At 39.0% G+C, this 23,292-nt stretch overlaps 1 protein-coding gene across 3 annotated transcripts in view; it reads left to right on the plus strand.

Moving 5' to 3' along the window:
* Nucleotides 1–22,904, plus strand: part of st3gal5 (ST3 beta-galactoside alpha-2,3-sialyltransferase 5) — a 67,176-nt gene extending 44,272 nt beyond the window's left edge. Inside the window, exons 4-8 of one of the 3 annotated variants that reach the window (XR_016169635.1) lie at nucleotides 1,013–1,350; nucleotides 16,946–17,132; nucleotides 17,208–17,366; nucleotides 20,776–22,351; nucleotides 22,449–22,904. Coding sequence is in view for 2 of the 3 variants with exons in the window: in XM_039694190.2 (XP_039550124.2) it covers nucleotides 1,013–1,350; nucleotides 16,946–17,132; nucleotides 17,208–17,366; nucleotides 20,776–21,033 (942 nt within the window). In the remaining variant the exon portion in view is untranslated. Of the gene's footprint in view, nucleotides 1–1,012; nucleotides 1,351–16,945; nucleotides 17,133–17,207; nucleotides 17,367–20,775 lie in introns of all 3 variants that reach the window. The other 2 variants (XM_089134718.1, XM_039694190.2) reach the window with 2 other exon arrangements.
* Nucleotides 22,905–23,292: the final 388 nt, after the last annotated feature.

The raw sequence follows: 23,292 nt of genomic DNA on the forward strand, positions 1-23,292 counted from the left end.
TTGGCCAAACGCGCGTGCATAACGGTCTGAAACGATTCGGATTTGTTCACCTGAGGCGGTTTCTCGGTAAGTAACAACAAATAGAGAACAAAATAGCGCTGGTTTCAGTCGTTTCACTAGTTTACTTTGAACTAGGCAGCACAGTCCAGTGGATAACGGAACGCAAAGCTTAAAGGAGATGCGTTTACTCCCGGTCCCGGACACTATTATTAAACAACGTTGCGCGACATCCTTTAAGAAGCGTCGGACACGTACTCCTCTCTCTTACAAACCACACATCACTCAATGATTTTAACTAGTTTTAAATCGGATGAAACAGTCTTAACATTCCCAACACTATATGAGAAAAATAGAAGAAACATGAATAAAGTTAGAAGACTAAATGCCCTAATCACCCCCCTTACAAACATTTACCATGTAATAGCCTGAATGTAATAATTTACCATGGTTTGGGCATAAATGTGGAATATTTATATTGAATGCTATGTTATAGTCATTTATATTGCCTTAGATTTATTAGAGGGGTAGAGGAATATGTATTTAATCGTGTGTGTAGTTTTTTTTTTTTGTGCCTGTTTAGGCATTTTTATGCAGTGGTAGTGAGCCATGCATGGTTACAAAGTCTCAGTGTCAGAATATTTTAATTTAAGCCTATAATAATTATTATAGTAAATTATGTACACTGTAACTATGAGAATATGAAAACAATGAGATGCCCTGTCAACTTTTCCTTTCTCATTTCACCTCTGCATATTGTCAACAACAGGTTAAACAAAAAAAAGTGCTTTGTCAAATATCTGTATCTCTTTTAAATAGTTAACTGGAAGCTTAAAAAATGACCTTAAAAAATGGTCATACATATTTTGTTAATGCATAAATTCTCTTCGTGATATATGAACTATATGGGCCTAATGTTTTTTGGGTCACAAGGATTTATCGACTTTAAAATGTGGGTCGCCAGAAAAAAAGTTTGGGAAACACTGCTTTAAGGTATTTCTTTTTCACTTTTCAGCGCATCCATTCCTATGTCAGAGAGATACTGGCCAAAGAATGCAGACCTTCTTTTGCCCGACAGAGAATGAAAGCTGAACATTACAGCTCCACACCGGTGGTACAGCCCTTTTTGGACAAGAACACTCATTTGAATGAACAAATATTCCAGTATCCCCCACCGTTTGGTTTCATGAACATGAAGAATAAGCTTCAAGAAATCTTGAACCTCCTACCAGCCTCTTCTGAATCGAGTCATGGAGTGCAAGATTGTCATCGATGTGTAGTGATTGGAAATGGAGGGATACTGAAAGGATTAGGACTTGGACCTCTTCTCAATCAGTTCGATATCATCATCAGGTGAGCTCCTATTAATATGTGTGATTTTAGCTAAAGGACCTCTAGGGCTGGACGATAAAGTTAAACTTTTGATAATGTTATGATAATAATGCAAATAATAAAATATAACTTTCTGCATACAAGAAAGTAAAAAAAAAAAAACAGCAGAGAAGTGATATGTACATTTATTGCTTTATCGGTAACACTTTATTTTACAGTGTCCTTGTTACATATGTAATATGTACTTGCCATAGTAATAACAGTAAATTACATGCAATTAACCCTCAGCCAAATCCTAATCCTACCCTAACCCTATAGTACCCTCTCTCCTCTCTCCACCTATAGCTGGTGTGCTGTGAGCGCACTGGCACTGTTGTACTGTGGCACCCATCGCATCATCCAAGTGGATGCTACACACTGGTGGTGGTTGAGGAGAGATTCCCTGATATAATTGTAAAGCGCTCTGGGTGTACAGTAGTACATATGAAAAGCGCTATATAAATGCCTCATTCATTTATTCATAGTAAGTACATGTAGTTACTTAATATTACTCATAGTAAGTACATGTAGTTACTTAATATTACTTAATTATATACTTAAATATATAATTACACAGTAACAATAAAACCTTAAAATAAAGTGTAACCGCTTCATTTACAGTATGTTTACAATAGGTTGTCCCCTCAAAATGCCCTGTTCAAGGATATATAGGTAATAAGGGGTGATTTCGGACACAGCCAAAGTGTTTTTAATGGGTTTTGTTTGAATGCTTGAAATAAGGTCTGTGGGGATTGTGGTAGATTTTTGCCCTACCCACCTGACTTAAGTTTCAGGGACGGATTATGGCCATGATGTGGCCCTGGGCACGGATGTCCTCCCTTCACCACATTTTGCGACAATATATTTAGTTATTTTTTGCCTAATTCTTATGAATTCATTCTGGGCACAGTTGCCTACCTGCTCTTCCTCTCATCTCCCTCTCCTTCTATCTCTCTTCTCTTAGTCCATTTCTCTTACATATCTTCCCTTCCCAAAACGGAGCTTTGATTGTTATAGTCTGCAAACTCATTATTTCTGTCGGTCGGTAATCTTAAAACAGCTGTTTAGCCTCTTATCTCGCACTGTAACGTTATGCCCGTTAAGTTAATTCCAGTGCGATTCGCGCTCGTCTATCGCTCCTGTGAACATAAAGCCTACCAACGGTGATGTGATTGGTCATCTGGTCACTCAGTGTTTGAGTTCTGAAGCTGCTCAGATGAGAATGTCAGTTCTCGTCGCGACTCGCGAACGTGATGTGTGAATCATGCCAATTATTTCACGACCTTCATTATATAGCCTACACAGAAAAATTACAGAGGCCTGTCCCTCAGAACCTTCAATGGTGGGTACCACCCTTTATATTAGCCACATTAGCCCACGCAATGATTTTCACTGGCCTCTTTAGATGTTCCTCTTAACAATGCAGCACAAAATTAAAATGATTTATTTTTCAGTTCATATTTTGCAACTGAAAAAACACAATATTCAACACAATTTTACTGAAAAAAATATAAATTTGACAGGGCCCAATAGTGCTCAATAGGCCCGTGCATTAATCTGTGCCTGCCTGGTGCGTCTCCAGTCGACACCCAAGCATCTACAGTTGACAATTTAAAATTATATTTCGTTTATTCACAGAATTATTTATCGCTTCCAAGTAGCAATGTGAACCGGAACTTTTTTGACAACGTTATATCTGTACAGAGATAAAGGAGAAAGACGCTCCAAATACCTGGAGGCACCTACTAATTAAAAGAATAACTTTTAATAACACATTGCAACCTAGTATTACCATGCCAGGCCAAGAAATGTTCTTTGTTCAAAATCAAATGTCCCAGTTCTTCTATAGATCAAAGGTCTGAGTCCTGGTCGGGTCGTTATGCTTAAAAAAACGTTACCGCTTGTCCTTCACCGTCAAATGAATAAAGTTATTTTGCGTGCGTCACCACTCCTAATATGCTTGAATCGTTTGAACACAGTTCTGCGTCTTTTGACCAATGGCTGTAGTGCTGGATTGAAAAGTTAGCAACTGAACAGCCCCAAGCTAATTGCTTTGAGTACGCGAACTCTCTGGCTGTGTGTGGGATGGCTCTCCCGTTAATGGCTCCGGCACTTTTCGACAGTGCGTCCCATTGATCCATGGCACCTTCTCTGCGACCTCCACGGCAGTGTGAGTGACCAGTAGCACCTGGTATGGCCCTTTCCACCTCTTCTGTTTCCAGTGCTTCCTTCGAAAGTCCTTGACCACGAAATCACCAGGCCGAATGGAATGCAGGGGTCCGTCTGCCACCTCCGTTACAGCTGCTTTTACCTGTCAAGATATATCAGAGAAAAACCTTGTCCAGTTCAACACAATAGTTCAGCATCCCTTTTTCACACAGAGCAGTATCAGGCAATGTTCTTTGATCATGTGACTCCCAGCCCATATGTGGTGGTCTCCCAAAAAGGATTTCAAATGGGGAGAGATTAACTCTCCCTCTATATCTCATTCTCATTCATGTATGTGAGTGCTATTGGCAGTGCTTTTGTCCATGAAAAATTTGTTTCTTCATGTGTTCCATTATCACTGGAAATTTTACCTGGTATTCCTCATCTGGGAACAATTTCTTGTAATAGAAGTTTAGCCACCCCTTTGCTGTCTGGGTGTTTTGTTGGCATTGCTTCAACCCATTTTGAAAACATGTCTACTGCGACCACACCGTTTTTTGTTTTGTTTTTTCTCCTTCACTTGGTGTCAATTCAATGTCATGACATGACTAAAGGATTTGTCTAGGCTGGGATGCTAGTTTTATTGCCTGACCCTTAAGGCCATTGCACACTGAGTCCGAAATTCGCATCCGAAATTTTCGCACGTAAAAAAAAAAAATTCGACCTCACGTTATGTCAGTCACGCTTGCACACCGCCTCCGAAACTTTCGTCCGTCATAAAATTAATCGGATCGGGTTTGATTTTCTGCGTTTTTCGCATCCAGAGCCAGCATTTTGAGAGGTCTTTTGACAATTCAGGGCCGGGGGGAGCTCGTCCTTAAATCATTGCACATATGTTTTTGTTCTCTTCTCTATATTGGATTATGAAATTAATAAACCTCCCCTTTCAATCAGATTGAAATTTAGGATCGAATAAGGTGTGATTGAGCAGCCTATTCGATAACTAATGTATTATTTGGGCACAATATACACAATAACAGCCTAGCTGTTCTGTCTGCCCAGCGCTTCCAACGGGCCGCGCGCGGGTGTGCGTTTGTCCGTGTGTGTGTCCATACCTGGTCCATTTCAGACATACTGCCAGTCTCCGTTCAGAATCGATTGGTTCACGGAAATTGGTGGTCTTGTTTTTAATATGTGGCTCCAGAATCGCTAGCAAAGCATCCAACTGTCCCACTGACATTCTGAGGTAAATTTTGAATCGCTCAGGATAAATTCGCAACTCCTTGATAAGGAACTCTCCTTCCTCTCGGCGCAATTTCAGGATTGGATGGAAGTAATATTTTTTAAAAAAGGTTTAAGAAATACGCAACGGACTCGGTGTGCAAGGTTTCTATGCATGACGAATTTTTAAGCTGACGAACACGAAAATATGCATACGAATATTTCGTGCACGAAATATTCGTATGCGTATTTTCGTGTTCGTCAAGCAGTGAGGATGATTCGTCAAGCAGTGAGGATGATTTTTGTCCTCTCTTATTGAAAAGAGAAGAAAGAGAAAATATTACGTCCATCCAATCCTGAAATTGCGCCGAGAGGAAGGAGAGTTCCTTATCATGGAGTTGCGAATTTATCCTGAGCGATTCAAAATTTACCTCAGAATGTCAGTGGGACAGTTTGATGCTTTGCTAGCGATTCTGGAGCCACATATTAAAAACAAGACCACCAATTTCCGTGAACCAATCGATTCTGAACGGAGACTGGCAGTGTGTCTGGTATGGACCAGGTATGGACACGCACACGAACACATGCACCCGCGCGCGGCCCGGTGGAAGCGCTGGGCAGACAGAACAGCTAGACTGTTTATTGTGGATATATTGTGCCCAAATAATACATTAGTTATCGAATAGGCTGCTCAATCACACCTTATTCGATCCTAAATTTCAATCTGATTGAAAGGGGAGGTTTATTAATTTCATAATCCAATATAGAGATGAGAACATAAACACTTGATTGAATTGAAAACCGAAACTGAAAGCACGGCGCATATATGCAATGATTTGAGCTCCCCCGGCCCTGAATTGTCAAAAGACCTCTCAAAATGCTGGCTCTGGATGCGAAAAACGCAGAAAATCGAACCCGATCCGATTAATTTTATGACGGACGAAAGTTTCGGCGGCAGTGTGCAAGCGTGACTGACATAAAGTGAGGTCGAATTTTTTTTTTAACGTACGAAAATTTCGGATGCGAATTTCGGACTCAGTGTGCAATGGCCTTTACCCACATTGTTCGTTGCACAAATCATACACCTGCTGCAGTACTCGTGTGCCACTGTGGAAAAACCTTTTGTAAACCAGTTATTTTGCATACATTTCAACATCCCCCCTTTGGACGCATGGTCAACTTAGCAAAAGCTGAAAAGAAATGTTTTGGTAAAGGTTCATCATTAGGCCCCGTCCAGATACCTGCAATGTAATGGGCCCCTGCTAACTTCCTTTTTTCTTTTTTTAATGTCAGATTCAATCTGCTTCATTGTTTGAACTGTACCCAAAGGTTCTGGGCGCTCAGCCAATTTAACCACAGTAGTCACAGAAAGAGGAAGCTTGTGACCCTGCTCAGCCAAAATGTCAACAAAGCCACAGTTGCAACTTTATACACTTCTTTAGATGGACAGCAGAGCAAAATATCAAAATATTGCAGCAAAGCAACACCTTCTGCCAGGTGTAATGGCTCTAAGCTTTGTTTCAGCGCTTCATTATATATTGTTTTAGCTTTCGCAATACCCATGGCATAATTGTGTGAATGTGTATGCTTTTCCATGAAAATTGAAAGTGAACCAAAACTGAGAAACTTTATCGACTGGTACACTGAAGAAAGCATTAGAAATATCTACCAAAGTGTAACTGACTGTCTTTGGCGGAATTTGAGACAGTATTGTAAAAAAAAATTTGGTCCGTTCGGAGCTCTGGCCTGAACAGCACTGTAGACTGCCTGCAGGTCTTGCACAAAATCGCTATTCTGTTGGCTGCTCCCTGTGCCTAATTTTTCTTTCACAGGAAAAAATTGGATGTTCTGACAGGAGAATCTGGACATGGAACAATCACGCCTCTTTCCAGTAGAGTTATACCATCAATAGCCTCTTGTTTTAGGTCATATTGCATTTTTCTTGGGTCTGTAATCACTTTTTGTAATGATTTTAACAGATTCACAATGTTTAATCAAACCCACGTCATATTTATCTCATGTCCAGAGTTCCTGTGGAACAGCTTCCAAACCCTCAGGAATAGACACTTCTTCATTCTTTGTCATTGCAAAATCACACAGCACCTCAACAGCCCTAAATCCCTTAATGTATTTATTTAGTGACTGTAAAACCATGTGCTCTCAGATCGCCACACGTCTTTTTCAGTGGTCAAAACCCAATCTGTCAATGAATCACATTGTTGATTCACAAAAGGCCCCAAAATGTTTCACTCAGCGGTGTGTGGTTTTGCATCAGATAGGGCTGGGCGATATATCGCACGATATTGTTATGCGCGTCTAAACAGTAAAGCCGGTTTCTTGATTAGTTGTAAAATACTTTCAAATGGACGATATGAGTGTTAAATTAACCCTCAAGAGTGTTAAAGTTAATGAGATAATTAAGTGATTAATTTAGTGACGATTGAGCATTATTGAAGACACCTGATGATAACAAGCAGAATCGCTGAAGGACAAAATCACAAATTGTAAGTCACCGTTATGGAGATCAGTGTCTGCTTTAGTTGGGCTCTTGACACTTTTACTTGTACTTTAAATTTTGTTTGTTTGCTGCTATTGATTTATAGCAGTCAAATAAGACATCTGTGGTGTGATAGTGTTGATTATGTTATAACATAATCATGCTTGATCTAAAAAATAAATTCTATACAGGTGATTTGCTTTAATTTGTTAGCAACAGTTTTGTGGTTGTATTGCATATCTGTATTTTTCTTATAACTTAAAATGTTTAATATATATTCTGATCAAATCACTGTCATCTTTATTTAGAAACACAGATATCAATAATCAGCCTGTGTATCTCAATTGTGGTGACAAAATTAATCCTTGTTGCCACCAATCACAACTCATTAAAGGCTCCCATCATGCATTGCGGTTTGAATAAATTATGATCTTAATTGTCTATGTAATTTACTTTTCCTACTTGAATATTCTACTCGTCACCGTTGTTGAGAAGCATTGACTGAATCTTGAGGTCTGTGTGTGCCTAAAGGAAAGTTGTTGTTTTTAAACAACTTTAGAGAAATCCGTCAATTATATTTAACACTCTGGACATTTATGCAGAATCTCAGTTATACACTAACCAACAGAATAAATTATAGACATACATATCGAATGATGAATGTCACTATATGATCAACATCATTTTATTATTGTATATTTTTGTTCATCTGACAAATATAACTCAGATGCATAAGCAAATTAAAATATAAAATTTATATTATAAGGGTCAAGAGCCCAACTAAAGCAAACACTCATCTCCATAACGGTGGCTTAAAATTTTAGATTTTTTCCTTGTGATTCTGCTTTAGGTGTCTTCAATAATGCTCAATCATCTCTCATTTAATGACTTAATTATCTCATTAACTTTAACACTCTTGAGTGTGGACTTATATACACTCCCAGGTGTGTTAATTTAACACGGGAGATTTTGTCATGACGAAGAGCCGTAGTTAACTGACCAGCTGAGCCATATCGCATTAAATATCGCTGGCGATACGTCCTCGATATCAACGCGATATGGCTCAGCTTGTCAGTGATCTACGGCTCTTTGTAGTAAATTTAAACCACTGTGAGTAGTACTCCATTCAAAAACATACAACATTTCCTCAGGCATTTTTACCATGGTCACATCAGCAGTGAGACCATTGTCATCTATACAAATTCAGCCTTATTTTACACATTAAATCTCTATCCAACAGATTACATGGACAAGTGTTTGTTACCAGAAACGCATGCGCAAATGAGTGATCACCAGTCTGACAAGACAAATTTGCCATATATGGCTCCCTAACCAGATGCCCTGTGGCGCTTCTGGAGGTTGCCCATTTTCCAGATTATACCGTTAAATCAGGCAATTCTATTTGTTTAATTACAGAGTTAGTTGCTTCTAGAATCAGTTAAAAACAACTTTTCTCCCTTCAACCTGTACTTCAATTATTGGTAAATTTGCAAATGCTTTATACATTCGTTCAGAGTTAGCAAGCAAGATTTCTTCATTGCAAGAAGCAGAAATGGAAATAAAATTGAAATATAGTTACCACCTGGGAGTCTGACTCTTCACTGTCACTCCCCTCTCAATCTCCCTGCTGTTGCTGGTAAAACTCTGCCTGTTGTGGAGTATATGGAAAGTCATTTCTTTGTGTCCCATTTTCTTGCAGTTAAAACCGGCTTCAGGTGTCATGATCCTGGCTCTCCTCTCTTGTGTTATTTGATCTCTGTCTCCCTTTTGTGGTTATTCTCTGTCTCTGTTCCCTCTTGTTCGCTCTCTTCATTTACTACTTATCTTCCCCAGCTGTTCCTCATCATACCATCGCACCTGTTCTCTATCTTCTATCATTAGCTACCCTCTTTTTCTAGTCTTGTGTTTCAGTCTAGTTTTTCGGGTTATTGTTGACCGTCACGCAAGTTATTGCTCACGATTGTGGTTTGTCCAGTCTAGTCCAGTTGTGTGAGATCTACCTGCAACTTACCAGATCTGAGCGGTTACCTGTTTGAACCCAGAAGAGGCGTGAGAAGTCAGCGCTTCACCTGTTCTTCCTTGCTCTATACTATCTCCAGCTCACGAGACCTGCTGCATGTGCTTTTCAGTTCGTTCAAGAATATTAAGAAGTGATTTGTCTCTGCCTTGTTTCAATTAAAGATTGTCAACCTGCTTTTCGTCTCCTGCAGTTTTCTCACGCAGTAGTCATTGTGACATCAGGGTTCGTTGTTGGGTCTGTTACCCATTCCTCGTCCTTTTTTTTACCTCCTCTTGGATGATTTTTTTTTCATCGAACCTCCTATTTTCAGCAGAGCAAGTTGAGTGTCCTTTTTAGTCTTTTTCTGCGTATTCTTCGCTTGATCTCTCAGCAGATGTTGTTGATGAGTGGGTCGGTGATTCAGGATCAGCGAATCTTTGAGATGGAGGAGCGTATGCAGGAGGTGTAGAGGGAAAATACCTTAAGCTGTCAGGTCTGGATATGCATGGGGTGATTTCTCTTCTGGCTGTCTTTGTGGTCTTATGTCGGCAACCCGGTCTCACCCCAAGACGTCATATAACTGACGTTTTGGGACGTCTTTTGACCATACGTCAATATTCGCCTTTTTAGGGCCCCCTTAAACGTCGGTAGATGAGGTTATGGGATCCTAACTCTACCCCATACCTAAACCTAACCCTAAACCTAACCCGTCACCTAACTGACGTTAAAGGTAAAGCGTCAGTTGTATGACGGCCCGGGATCGCCATCTACCGACGTTTAAGGGGGCCCTAAAAAGGCTGATATTGACGTATGGTCAAAAGACGTCCCAAAACGTCAGTTATATGACTTTTTGGGATGAGACTGTGTTAGACCAGCTGTGGTTGGAAGGGGAGCGGGGAGCCGGACAGTGGTCATCCTCAGCCAGGCGAGTTTTTATTTCAGGCGGGTTTTCATCTCATTTCCTCAGAAGAAAAAGAAACAGAAGTTTTCTGTGGCTTCTTCTACCTTTGTATCTCTACTATCTGCACTTCCTATTGGTGATAGTGCTGCACTTATCTGTTTTCTTTGTCTGAAAATTGCCTCATTTAACCACAACTCTATGATTTGACCATCGAGATTATAATTGTCTTTGTTTCTTTTAGACTTGTTTTTTGTCCAATTTTCCTTAGTCTTTTGCAGATGGTTTACACTCTAATCCCAATTAAACCCTTATTTTTAAATTATTCATGGTATATTTTTATGCCACCACATTCCATTTTTCTTAGTAATATAATTATAATTTGCTTTCGAGAAATCCACTGTCTTTAAAGACTCTTTATTATTACAACTACACATTTTTGCACTACTTGGCCTTTTCTTCAGGATACGGGAAAATAGCCTTCAGAAAATGTCCCTCGTGGCTTACACGCCTGCCAGTAGTCGTCACTACCTGGTCTTTCTTTGAGACTTTCCCTGCGTGGTCTCCACGCACCTGCTGCCAGTAATCGTCACTACTTGGTCTTTCTTTTGAGAGTCCCACGTCTCACAGCACTTTTGGAATAACTTTTTAGCGCAAAAATTATTTTTGTTTCTCACCGTACTTTTTGCAGCATGATTTTACTCGGAAACGCGTCCACCTAGGCCTCCTGTGGTTTTCACAATTCTCCCATCCCTCAAAGTTGGGGGTTTGGAGCCATAGACTTCTTGTCTTTTGGGATGATCAGTCAATTGATTTTACCACGGAGGTCATCAGTGTTGCAATCGCATCCTCGTCGCCAAACTGTAGTGGAAATTTTATACCTAGATATTAAATAATAATTAAAGAACAATGAAGATCTCAAAAGTATTAAAGCTACACTGTTTTTACCCCCATCTAGCGGTGAAAAGGTATATGACCATCCAGTGAATATTAGTTTCTGTTCGTCTCAATTCCCATTTCGTTTTAACTCCTACGGTGGCCAATGTAGTCCAAGATTAACATGGCTTCCAGTTCGACCTCGTCCATGAGTGTTAACTCAAACGTAAACGCGAAAGGTGAAGCTTGAATTAACGGGTATGTCCCTCTTTGACATTAGAACCCCTTACCCGTATGTATTTTCAATGGCATATTATACACTCACGAGAATACTTTATTACTTGAACGAAGTAAATATACATTAATGAACACATATATTTTTGAAAGAACTAAGTGTTTTAGCTAAGAATATACTAAAAGATGTACACAGTGTAGCTTTGAGTATACATGTTTATTTCTTGCAAGAAAGGCAGTTCCCACACAGAGTCTGATACGAGAAGGGCAAAAGTCTTCTCACTTTACAGAGCTTATATACAAAAAAGTTCATCCTCCAATATGTACCCCCTCCCCTTCTTATCTTCTGACTAAGGGCCTGCACGTACACATTTCTTTGGTTCCTCTTATTTTAACACCCCTTATCAATGCATCTTCAAGAAAACCTAACCAGACAATGTCTGACTTCTACTCCACTTATAGTTATCTATTGCTAAAAAAGCAGAACGTTCTGTCCTTTGCCCTGTCCTATTGACCAAATGTAAAGAGGGTACTTATTTGGCTATTTGCAAAGCAGATAATACATCTTGTAATTTTCCTTGACACACACTACTTTTGAGTAAAATCACATCCATATAAAATAAGAACACATTTGTGTTTAAAAAACACATCTATATGAGAACACAGCTATTTTAGAACACACACAAGCAGATATATATATATATACACTCACCGGCCACTTTATTAGGTACCCCATGCTAGTAACGGGTTGGACCCCCTTTTGCCTTCAGAACTGCCTCAATTCTTCGTGGCATAGATTCAACAAGGTGCTGGAAGCATTCCTCAGGGAGTTTGGTCCATATTGACATGATGGCATCACACAGTTGCCGCAGATTTGTTGGCTGCACATCCATGATGCGAATCTCCCGTTCCACCACATCCCAAAGATGCTCTATTGGATTGAGATCTGGTGACTGTGGAGGCCATTTGAGTACAGCGAACTCATTGTCATGTTCAAGAAACCAGTCTGAGATGATTCCAGCTTTATGACATGGCGCATTATCCTGCTGAAAGTAGCCATCAGAAGTTGGGTACATTGTGGTCATAAAGGGATGGACATGGTCAGCAACAATACTCAGGTAGGCTGTGGCGTTGCAACGATGCTCAATTGGTACCAAGGGGCCCAAAGAGTGCCAAGAAAATATTCCCCACACCATGACACCACCACCACCAGCCTGAACCGTTGATACAAGGCAGGATGGATCCATGCTTTCATGTTGTAGACGCCAAATTCTGACCCTACCATCCGAATGTCGCAGCAGAAATCGAGACTCATCAGACCAGGCAACGTTTTTCCAATCTTCTATTGTCCAATTTCGATGAGCTTGTGCAAATTGTAGCCTCAGTTTCCTGTTCTTAGCTGAAAGGAGTGGCACCCGGTGTGGTCTTCTGCTGCTGTAGCCCATCTGCCTCAAAGTTCGACGTACTGTGCGTTCAGAGATGCTCTTCTGCCCACCTTGGTTGTAACGGGTGGTTATTTGAGTCACTGTTGCCCTTCTATCAGCTCGAACCAGTCTGGCCATTCTCCTCTGGCATCAACAAGGCATTTCCGCCCACAGAACTGCCGCTCACTGGATGTTTTTTCTTTTTCGGACCATTCTCTGTAAACCCTAGAGATGGTTGTGCGTGAAAATCCCAGTAGATTAGCAGTTTCTGAAATACTCAGACCAGCCCTTCTGGCACCAACAATCATGCCACGTTCAAAGTCACTCAAATCACCTTTCTTCCCCATACTGATGCTCGGTTTGAACTGCAGGAGATTGTCTTGACCATGTCTACATGCCTAAATGCAGTTGCCGCCATGTGATTGGCTGCTTAGAAATTAAGTGTTAACGAGCAGTTGGACAGGTGTACCTAATAAAGTGGCCGGTGAGTGTATATGTGTGTTTAAGAAAAGAATTTCCATTACAATGTGTTTTTAGTCTAGATTTGAACTGTCTGAGTGTGTCTGCTTCCTGGACAATGTTAGGAATACTGTAACAGAGTTTTGGTGCTAAAGTGTAAAATGATCTACCGCCAGCAGTCAATTTTGATATTCTAGGTATTATCAACTGGCTGGAGTTTTGAGGTTGCAATAGACTATAAGGACTATAATGTGTTAAGAGCTCGCTCAAGTACTGGGGAGCTAAACTATTTAGTGTTTTGTAAGTAATTAGCAATATTTTTAAAATTTATACGATGTATTATAGGGAGCCAATGCAGTGGTGACAGAACTGGGCTAATATGATCATACTTCCTGGTTCTAGTAAGAACTCGAGCTGCTGTGTTTTAGACCAGCTTTAGTTTGTTTATTAAAGGGTTAGTTCACCCAAAAATTAAAATTAAGAGCTGTATAACTACCACATAGACTTCCGGGACTGGCTCTTGACGGCCCAGAAAGTCAATGAAGAAAATGTTTAAATATTCCATGTGACTACAGTGGCTCAACCATATGTTCATCAAGTGACGAGAATACTTTTTGTGCGAAAAAACAAACAAAAATAACGACTTTATTCGACTATTCCTTTTCTTCCTTGTTGGCCTGAAACGAGACTTCCTTAGATTTCCACGACGCATGCGCGAGAATTGCGATCTCCTTACACTACTTCAGTTCAGTTCTCGCGCATGCGTCGTGGAAATCGTATGGAAGTCTCGTTTCAGGCCAACAAGGAAGAAAAGGAATAGTCGAATAAAGTCGTTATTTTTGTTTGTTTTTTCGCACAAAAAGTATTCTCGTCGCTTGATGAACTTATAGTTGAGCCACTGTAGTCACATGGAATATTTAAACATTTTCTTCATTGACTTTCTGGGCCGTCAAGAGCCAGTCCCGGAAGTCTATGTGGTAGTTATACAGCTCTCAAATTTAATCAAAAATATCTTCATTTGTGTTCCGAAGATGAACGAAGGTCTTACGGGGTTGGAACAGCATGGGGGTGAGTAATTAATGACTTAATTTTCATTTTTGGGTGAACTAACCCTTTACGCATGCAGGGAAACCCCCCATAATTGCATTACAATAATCTTAGCCTTGATGTCATGAACGCATGAACAAGTTGTTCTGCATTTGTCATTGACAGCATATGATGTAATTTAGGTATATTTTTAAGATGGAAGAATGCAGTTTCACTGTCCAAAGCCACGCCTCCTCAAATACATGAACGCCCACAAACCAGAAGCGAGATGAGCAGAGACAACGTTACAGTACAGAAAACTTTACAGTACAGTGAGTAACAGTACTACAATAACCAAAGTAAATAACTGTTTGCCTGCCATTCTTGGTCTGTCTGCACAGCGTACGTCACCATGATAGGGAATTTCGACCGAATGCTATTATTGAACAAACATTTTATGCTCCTACGCTTTCCTTAGACGATATATTTATAAAAATACATTTAGACCACTTAACCTTCTAAGCGCCACGGTCGAGTTTACTCGACAAGATGCAGCACTGAATAAAACGGCCGATTTTGTCAAATTGGGTGTCAAATTTCGTTCAACCTCCCCTCCACCAGAAGGCAGACATGTCATACTTCATCCCCGACTCAAAAAAACGTCATGCTTCTTTAAAAAATCTTTGAGTTAGAGTGCATTGAGTCAGTGTGATCAAAAGCGGAGCTAGTGTGTGAGTGAGCCATTTTATCAGAGCCTCTCCGCAATCACGGCGACAGAATTGTGGTGGAGACTTCGTTTAAAGGAAAATGCCGACTTTTTGGGACTTAAGCTTATTCACGTTATGTCCCAGAGTTGGATAAGTCCATACATACCTTTTTCATCTTCATGCGTGTTGTAACTCTGTCTGATGATTACTAGATAGTAAAAGCATAGTTTACAATCATGGGTGTTCGCTGAATTGTAAAGAGGTATGACAATAAACAGTGGAGACCAGGTAATAAAATGATGTTTCATAGAATTCCAACCAAAAACGCATCCAGATTAATAAATATCACAGAACACAAATAAAGAATTATTAAATCAAATTTATTACATGTGAATTCCACTCCTTGAACTGCCACCTTAACGTCGTGGAGGGGTTTGAGTACCCGAATGACCCTAGGAGTTATGTTGTCTGGGGCTATATGCCCCTGGTAGGGTCTCCCAAGGCAAACAGGTCCTAGGCGACGATCAGACTAAGAGTGTTTCAAAACCCCTAATGATGGGCAAAAATTCAAGGACCGCGACGTCGCCCAATATGGCGCAGCCGGGGCCCCACCCTGGAGCCAGGCCCACGGGGGCCGGCTGGGCTCAGCCCGAAGTAGCGACATGGGCTCACCACAGTCTTTGTGCTAAGCTATGGTGAAGAATAAGCTTAAGTCCTTGTGGTTCCTTTAATGCCACTGGGTATGTTAGAAGAGGCCGAAGTATTCATAGGACAGGTAGGGGGCAACGTGGAGGCAGGGTGGGTAGTCGCAATGACAATGACTGTAGTCCGAGCTGTGCACATTTAGCGTGTGCGCGAGGCACATCTGGCTGCGCTGCTCGTATCATCTCACTCATGATCTGTGCCTTGCCGTTGCGAGTGAGTTTTTGAACTAAACAGGTCTTGTCTACTTGCGTTTGTATGTCATATGAATAATATATATGTGCCCCATATACATGGAATCAGAGTGTATACTGTATGTAGTAAATGGAAAATCTCTACTGCAAAAGGACAACCGCTACATGCAATCGGTTTGTTTCTACCATTTATTAGTTATGATTTACAGTTTTTTTACTACTTACTATATTCCTGAGCGTTCAGTAGTGTGCAATATAGCACACAGAAGGTGATGGACATTGTGGGGGTGAAAGAAGTGTTGCATTTTATCATTTAAACGTGACTTTTCATGAAAATTCTATAATCGAAGATTGCACCATATGACGTCATAATATGCTAATTAGACGGGAAAATGTAATCCCAACATAAACTTTGCGTCATCCTTAATATTTCTCTAATTTACAGAAAGTCTCTATCTTTTATCACTTTTAAGATATAGCCTTTTGAAATTAAGATGTAAAACCAAACATTTTGGTTAACAGGGATTGCTATCAGGATATGAGGAGACTTTCAACCAGCATAACAAAAATGTTTTTGTAGAGAATTACCTATTGCAGCTTTAAAATATTTAAGTGTTATTGTTTAGGCCTAGGAGCTGTTTCATAATGAAAATAAGCCCATATAGCACCATTTAGTTGTATGCTTTTAAGTATCTTATTATTGGAAAATGTATGTATCTTCTTAAAATAACATAACTTAAAATACACAATTACATTTCATAAACTGAAAAGGTGTATAGTGAGATCTTTGACTTGTTCATTAGAGTGCTTTTGTTAGCTTTGTTAAACTGATTAAAACAAATACACTGACCAAACATTCTTATTTGACATCTGCTATTATTATTATTAAAAATCTATGACTATATATGACTAAAAGGAACTAAGAGAGGGACTAAGAGATTACATTTTCAGTAATAAAAGTTAATAAATTGTTATAATATATTGTTTGCATTGCATAGAATCATGATAATATTGTATCATTGTGCCTTTGGTGATTTTTTTTTTTTTTTTTTTTGTATTGCTTGTATTTCTCATAGTTTTTTTTTTTTTTTTTTTTTCAATTCCTGTCTTCTAACCCATTTAGGAGTTTTACACTTGCCAAATGTTTAATTGTAAATATTTAAAAGAGCAGAGGAACTTTGTTTCTATGCAGGCTGAACAGTGGTCCTGTTCAAGACTTCAGTGCAGATGTTGGGAACCGCACCTCCATCAGGATGAGTTACCCTGAAAGCTGCCCTAAGGTTTGGGAAGATATGGATCCAGATCTCAAATATGTGGCTGTGATCTATAAATCTGTGGACTTCCACTGGCTTCGTGCGATGATCACCAAGACATCCATTGTGAGTACTTGTTTAGATGATTGCTTTTTTAAGTCTTGCTCAATACATTCTGAACATCAAGTTTGAATTTTTCAGTCGCTGTGGGACTGGCTGTTTTTCTGGCAGAATGTGCCAGTGAGTGTTCCAATCAAGGCCTCCCAGTTCCGTCTCCTGAATCCGGAGATTATTAGGGTGACATCCTCAGATCTACTTCACTATCCCAATCCTAGAGAACGGCTCTGGGGCTGGGACCAGGTTAGTTCCCTTTCATTTGCTTTATAGGAGAGAAAAAACTGATATACTCTACCAGTCAAAAGTTTTGGATCGGTAAGATTCTTTTTTTTAAAAAAATGTTAAAAGTATTTTCTGCTCCCCAAGGCTGCATTTATTTGATTAGAAATCAGAAATCATTCTACTATGGGGATTATGGGGATGCTCAAAAAACATTCATTATTATCAATGTTGAAAATAAAAAAGAGATTATTTGATGAATAGAAAGTTCTAAAGAACTGCATTTATTTGAAATAGAATCTTTTGTAACATTATACATGTCTTTACTGTAACTTGATCAATTGAATTCCTCCTTGATGAATAAAAGTATTGATTTATTTGATTTATTTTGCTCAAACAATTGTAAAAAATATACTTAAAACTGACCCCAAACTTTTGAACGGTAGCGTTTAAAGGCACACTATGCAGCTCCGATTTTTTTTGTAAAACAGTGACCCCTAGAGCTGCTTTGGTGTACTTGCACTGTAGTAAATAACCGTAACTCCCCTGTTACTGCATAATCAACTGAACTACTGGTGATGGTAATAGGTTAACAATAACTATATGTCAAGTGTTAAACTACTTACATTTAATTTGTGTTTTTTGATTGTAATGTAAACACTACAACATTTCAGATGACATCAATAAAATGAAATGTACGTCACATTATTTCATAACATTGGCAGTTATGATTTCATTAGACATGATTATTACAATGTATCATAATAGTTAGCAAATTGTGTTCAATTACACTATACAACCTCTAGGCTTATATATGTCCTAAAAATGATGTGAGATGTTGACTATGTCCTCATGATAATCGCAGGGATCAACATCAACAGAGTCAATATTTAATTGACTCATAATCAACACAATTTGAAGAGCAGTTACAGTCGGGAAGTGCACTGTTAGGCCGGATTCACATATAGCGCCTAAAAACGCGTAGAAAACGCCGGGCGCGCCGCATTCTCCTTTTTCCAAAACGCTAGGGCGGTTGCGCTCTGGTTGGTTCTTGTCACGTGACCTATTGTGTGCTTATGGTGCGCTTGCGGCATTCTGAAAAGTTGAGATGTTTTTATCTCGACGCGGCGCGGGCGCGCTTGGAAAAAACGAGCGCGTCGCACCGCGACTGCGTCGCTTCCATTATGAGCGCGCATACCACGCGCCTACATTTGAAATAACGAACTTGAGCGCGCAAAAGACGCGATATGTGAACCGGCGCTTAGTCAGCAAAAGTTTGTATAAGCACAGTACACGCCATAAGAAATCCGAACCAGACACAGGACTAACGTTACGTGATAAATACACGTCACAACACCTGAGTTCAGCTGGCAAACTAGACTTTGTGCCAAGCTAGTAGGGGTGTAACGATTCACTCGTTTTCTCGATGCATCGATTATAAATCCTGGCGATGCATATGCATCGATCCTGAAACATGTATTTTGAATCGTGAATCGTTTATTTACGTGAATAATTGATTTAAAAGGCTAAGAATCGAATTAATCACGATTTTATAGCGATTCAGTGGTTTAAAATATATAAACACAACCTTAAAGTGTTCCTGGTACAAGCTGCCTCACGCATTGGCCGTCATACGACATCCGCATTTGATTGGTTTCAGACGCTCACACACCCCTGATTTCTCACGCTGAAGCCCGGTCGGTCAAATGCCTGAAAGATGAGTTTATCTTTCTACCTGTTGAGCTACTCATGTCGTGATCAGCTTGTATTACCGCAAATTAGTTAAAATCTCCCGGAATCTAGAGCGAGCGTGCATACGAGACAGAGGTTGTGCTCCAAACCGCGTATCGCGCGTTCACACACGGCTGCACGCACTCGGCAGAGAGGGAAAGCGAGCGAGAGACCACCTTGCGTGTACGGAGAGTCCATGTAATAAATGAATGAAAGCGTTTTATTTCCTAGTGCCCACGCAATGGCATGGCAATGGCATGGCAAACATGGACTGCTCAAAAATCTGTAGTTAACGTTATGAAAGCATGAGAGCTATGGGACCGAGCGCGAGCAAAATCCAGTGAAAAGATGATAACGAGTGCACTGAGAGGACGCAAAATGAAACTAATGAAAACGTCTCCATTAATTTGTGCATGTAGTCATTTAATGCAATACTTTAAAAGCCTTTTTCAAAAACAAAAACAAACATGAACTAACATTATCAATGGACAAAATGCTCACTATCTGATCCCCGAAGGCCGCTGTAGGCTAATTCAAACCCAGACAAAGATGGGTGAAGCATTGAAATAATACTATAATGCATATAAAAAAATTAAGAATCGAATCGATCCGTGAATCGCATCGAATCGAATCGTTCTGAATTTGCACAAATCGTTCATGAATCGAATCGAAAACCTATGAATCGTGAATCGAATCGATTCGCTGTCTACCCAAAGATTCACAGCCCTTTCACAGCCCCCAAAAACTTAGAGAAACGACTGTTTGTTAGGACTTCTGCTTACAGGTCTGGTAATCGAAAGCTAGACATATGTGGGAATTATTGAACTGGTCTAATTATCAACAATGGATGAATGAACAGCACCGTAAAAAATGACATACTACAAGCCAGCGCAGCAACATAGAACGCAAACAAGTTTACAAATAAGAGATTTACTTACTAGTCCATCAACAAGATCGCCAGGTCAGCATCGCTGTTGCATCCAGTGCTCGCGCCAACGAGTGAAAGCCTGGACTCTTGTCCGGTTTCTAGCACGGTCCAATTCTCTTTCCCTTTTTCTTGACATTTCTGAGTCTGACCGAGTTTTCCTGGATGCACGTAAGTGGCTTCATATCTTGTAGTTGTTGTGTGACGTCGTTGCCGTAAAGCATTTTGTGATTCTCGCGAGATTTGTCAGGGGCGCCCGCCCCACCCCCCCAAGCTGTACTAGCAGGATGATTCGCCCTACTATGACATTGTTTACCACCGAAACGACTTTGAAGCTGTTACATTAAGGTACAAATCTTGCATAGTGTGCCTTTAATTTTACAAAAGCTTTCTATTTGTGATAAATGCTGTTCTTTTGAACTTTCTATCCATCAAAGAATCTCGAAATAAAAATGTAAATAACTGTTTTCAACATTGATATTAAAGAGAAATGTTTCTAAAGGATATTAGAATGATTTCTGAAGAATCAAGTGACACTGAAGACTGGAGTAATGATGCTGAAAAATTCAGCTTTGATTACAGGAATAAATTACACTTTATATATTCACATAGAAAACAGCTGTCTTAAATTGTAATAATATTTCACAATATTACTGGGGGCTTTTTATCAAATAAATGCAGCATTGGTGAGCAGAAGAGACTTCTTTTAAAAACTTACTGATCTAAAACTTTTGATTGGTATATTATATTTATTTTATTTCCCTGTTCCCTCTCTAGAATGTCCCTACTTTAGGAGTCTCTGCTCTCAATCTGGCAACGTACTTATGTGATGAGGTGAGCTTAGCAGGTTTTGGCTATAATCTCAGCCAGAAAGTGGTTCCCCTGCATTACTATGACGACAAACCCATGACATCCATGTTAAAGGAAGCCATGCACAATGTACAAACCGAGACCGTTTTCCTTAAAGGCCTGGTAACTTCCGGCATTATCACTGACCTCACAGGTGGGATACACTGCAGCTTCTGTTCAAGCTAAATGTCTTCTCTACCACCAAGCACCTTTGTGGGCCAAGCTATCACATGTGTGTAAGAATTCATGCAAGTGGACAAATTAACTTTTTAGTATGTGTTTTAGTAACCTTAAAGCTGTGAGACTGTTTTACCTGAAACTTTTAATTTCCATTTTTAGTCTTTTGTTTGGCTAACCAAAGCTTGTTTATTTTTTTTTTTTTACATTTATTTATTCTGATTACATTTAAAATGTGTCACTGTAATAACTGTACTTTTCCTACAGATGGAGCAGTTGTAAAAAAAAAATAAAAATACACACAAAGTCACACAACTGCCTAGTAAATATCTAGCCTAATTAAGAGAAACTACATTCATCTTTGCTAGAGGTCAAAAAAGTCACCAGACACTCTATGGGACAAGTGAGAAATATTGATTTCTGAAATTTCTTGATTGCTGAAATTCTGATATTACTATTGTTTTTTTTACGGCTTTGAAATGAGCTGAATGAGCTTTTAGTCTTCCTGGAGTATTGATCTTTTATTGTTATTGGTATTATAATGATAGTAATAGTTACACACACACACAATAACTTATATGTGGCTTTTTTGACATGAAGGTGAAAAAAATGGTTCTGTTAATAACTATTTAATGAACTATATATATATATATATATATATATATATTTATATTTCATTAAATAGTTATTAACAGAACCATTTTTTTCACCTTTATAAAGAAAGGTTCATATATATATATATTAACCTTTCTTTATTTTGAGTGTATTTGTTGAACTGTATAAGAACACTGCAAAAAAACAAAAACTAACAAAAATAAAACGATAAAAAAAATCTGTAATTGCTCAAACAATGGAAGATGAAATTGATTTCAGATCATCTTTTTGAAAAATGTTTGTGCTGTGCAAAAGTTATAGAATCGCATATTTAGAGCCTAGACAGGGATTGTGTTTTCGACACTGTTAGCTGTATAATGTCAATAGTGCAGTGTAAAACTTTACACTTTCATTAAATTACAGGGTTCTTTTCCCAGAGTCTTCCTGGAGTATTGATGATACTTGATGGTATTGATAATACTTGATGATAGTATAATGATAGTAATAGTTACACACACACAATAATTTATATGTGACTTTTTTGACATGAAGGTGATGGATGAGCTACAAATGAGAGATCTTTGTCTCAAACTAGAGACCCTGATGTGCCTGTTATTTTGTTGTGCATCTGGGCTGGTTAAAGTTAGCGTTTTATCTTAAGACTGTGCATTTCCAAACATTCCTTTTGACATTAATTGTAATAATCCAGTGAGATTTTCGTATGCACAAGCAGGTTGGTGTTAGCCTGGCTGCGCCCTCCTCCGCACTTCCGCTCAATTTCATTTTACTTCTGAAATGAAATGAACTAGAGTCTGGTTGAACCAGGCTAGGTTGGTGTCGTCCAGTGTTTTGGAGACGTTGCCGCAGTTCTTCTGGATTTAGTCTATTTTCTGATTCTTCATGTAATCCCAGACAGACTTGATGACTGTGAGATCAGATCATATAAGACTCTTTCTGCATAGAAAAATCTCACTGGATTATAAGAATTAGTGGCAAAAAGGAATGTTTTGGAAATGTAAACTGAAATTTCCGGGTCACACATTAAAGCGAAGTAAATAAATAACTGGCGAACTCATTTTTTTTTTTTTGGTGAAAATAATAATGTACCTTAGACTTTTGCACTACTGTATATGTGAATGTAGAGTGAATTCTCTATCCAGTCAAAATCCATATGAAGACAAGACACATTGTTAGTTCTACTCTCATGTTGCTTGTAATGATTTAAATAAATGACGTATTATTTTTCATGCTGTATTCTCTAAAAATAAAATAAAGAAATATTTTGATTTATTCATTTTCATTGTAGGTAGCTACTGGGTAGACTGTGGGGGAAGACAAAAGGGTATGATGTTGGTCACCAGCAATTTATACCTCATATTTAAGCTAAACTTTTAAAACTAAATAAAGCTAAATCTAAACTAATTTAAAGCTAAATCTTTATTTCCAAAGAGATTTGGATATAAAGATAAATGTTTCAGTAGTACTAAGAAGGTTTAATTTTGATGCATCTGTTTATCTCTTTGCCTAGACAGTAACTTTTGCAAGTAGGTTATGAATGGGTGTGAGAGATCAGTTAAACTACTCCCCCTCTCATAGAAAATGGCTAGCGATAATGACCATTAGCGATATTCTTTTTCTCCATTTAAATCATTTGTTTGTTGAAAACCGGTTTAA

Source organism: Pimephales promelas, chromosome 9, assembly GCF_988280905.1.
Source record: "Pimephales promelas chromosome 9, fPimPro1.hap1.1, whole genome shotgun sequence".
Classification (NCBI taxonomy): domain Eukaryota; kingdom Metazoa; phylum Chordata; class Actinopteri; order Cypriniformes; family Leuciscidae; genus Pimephales; species Pimephales promelas.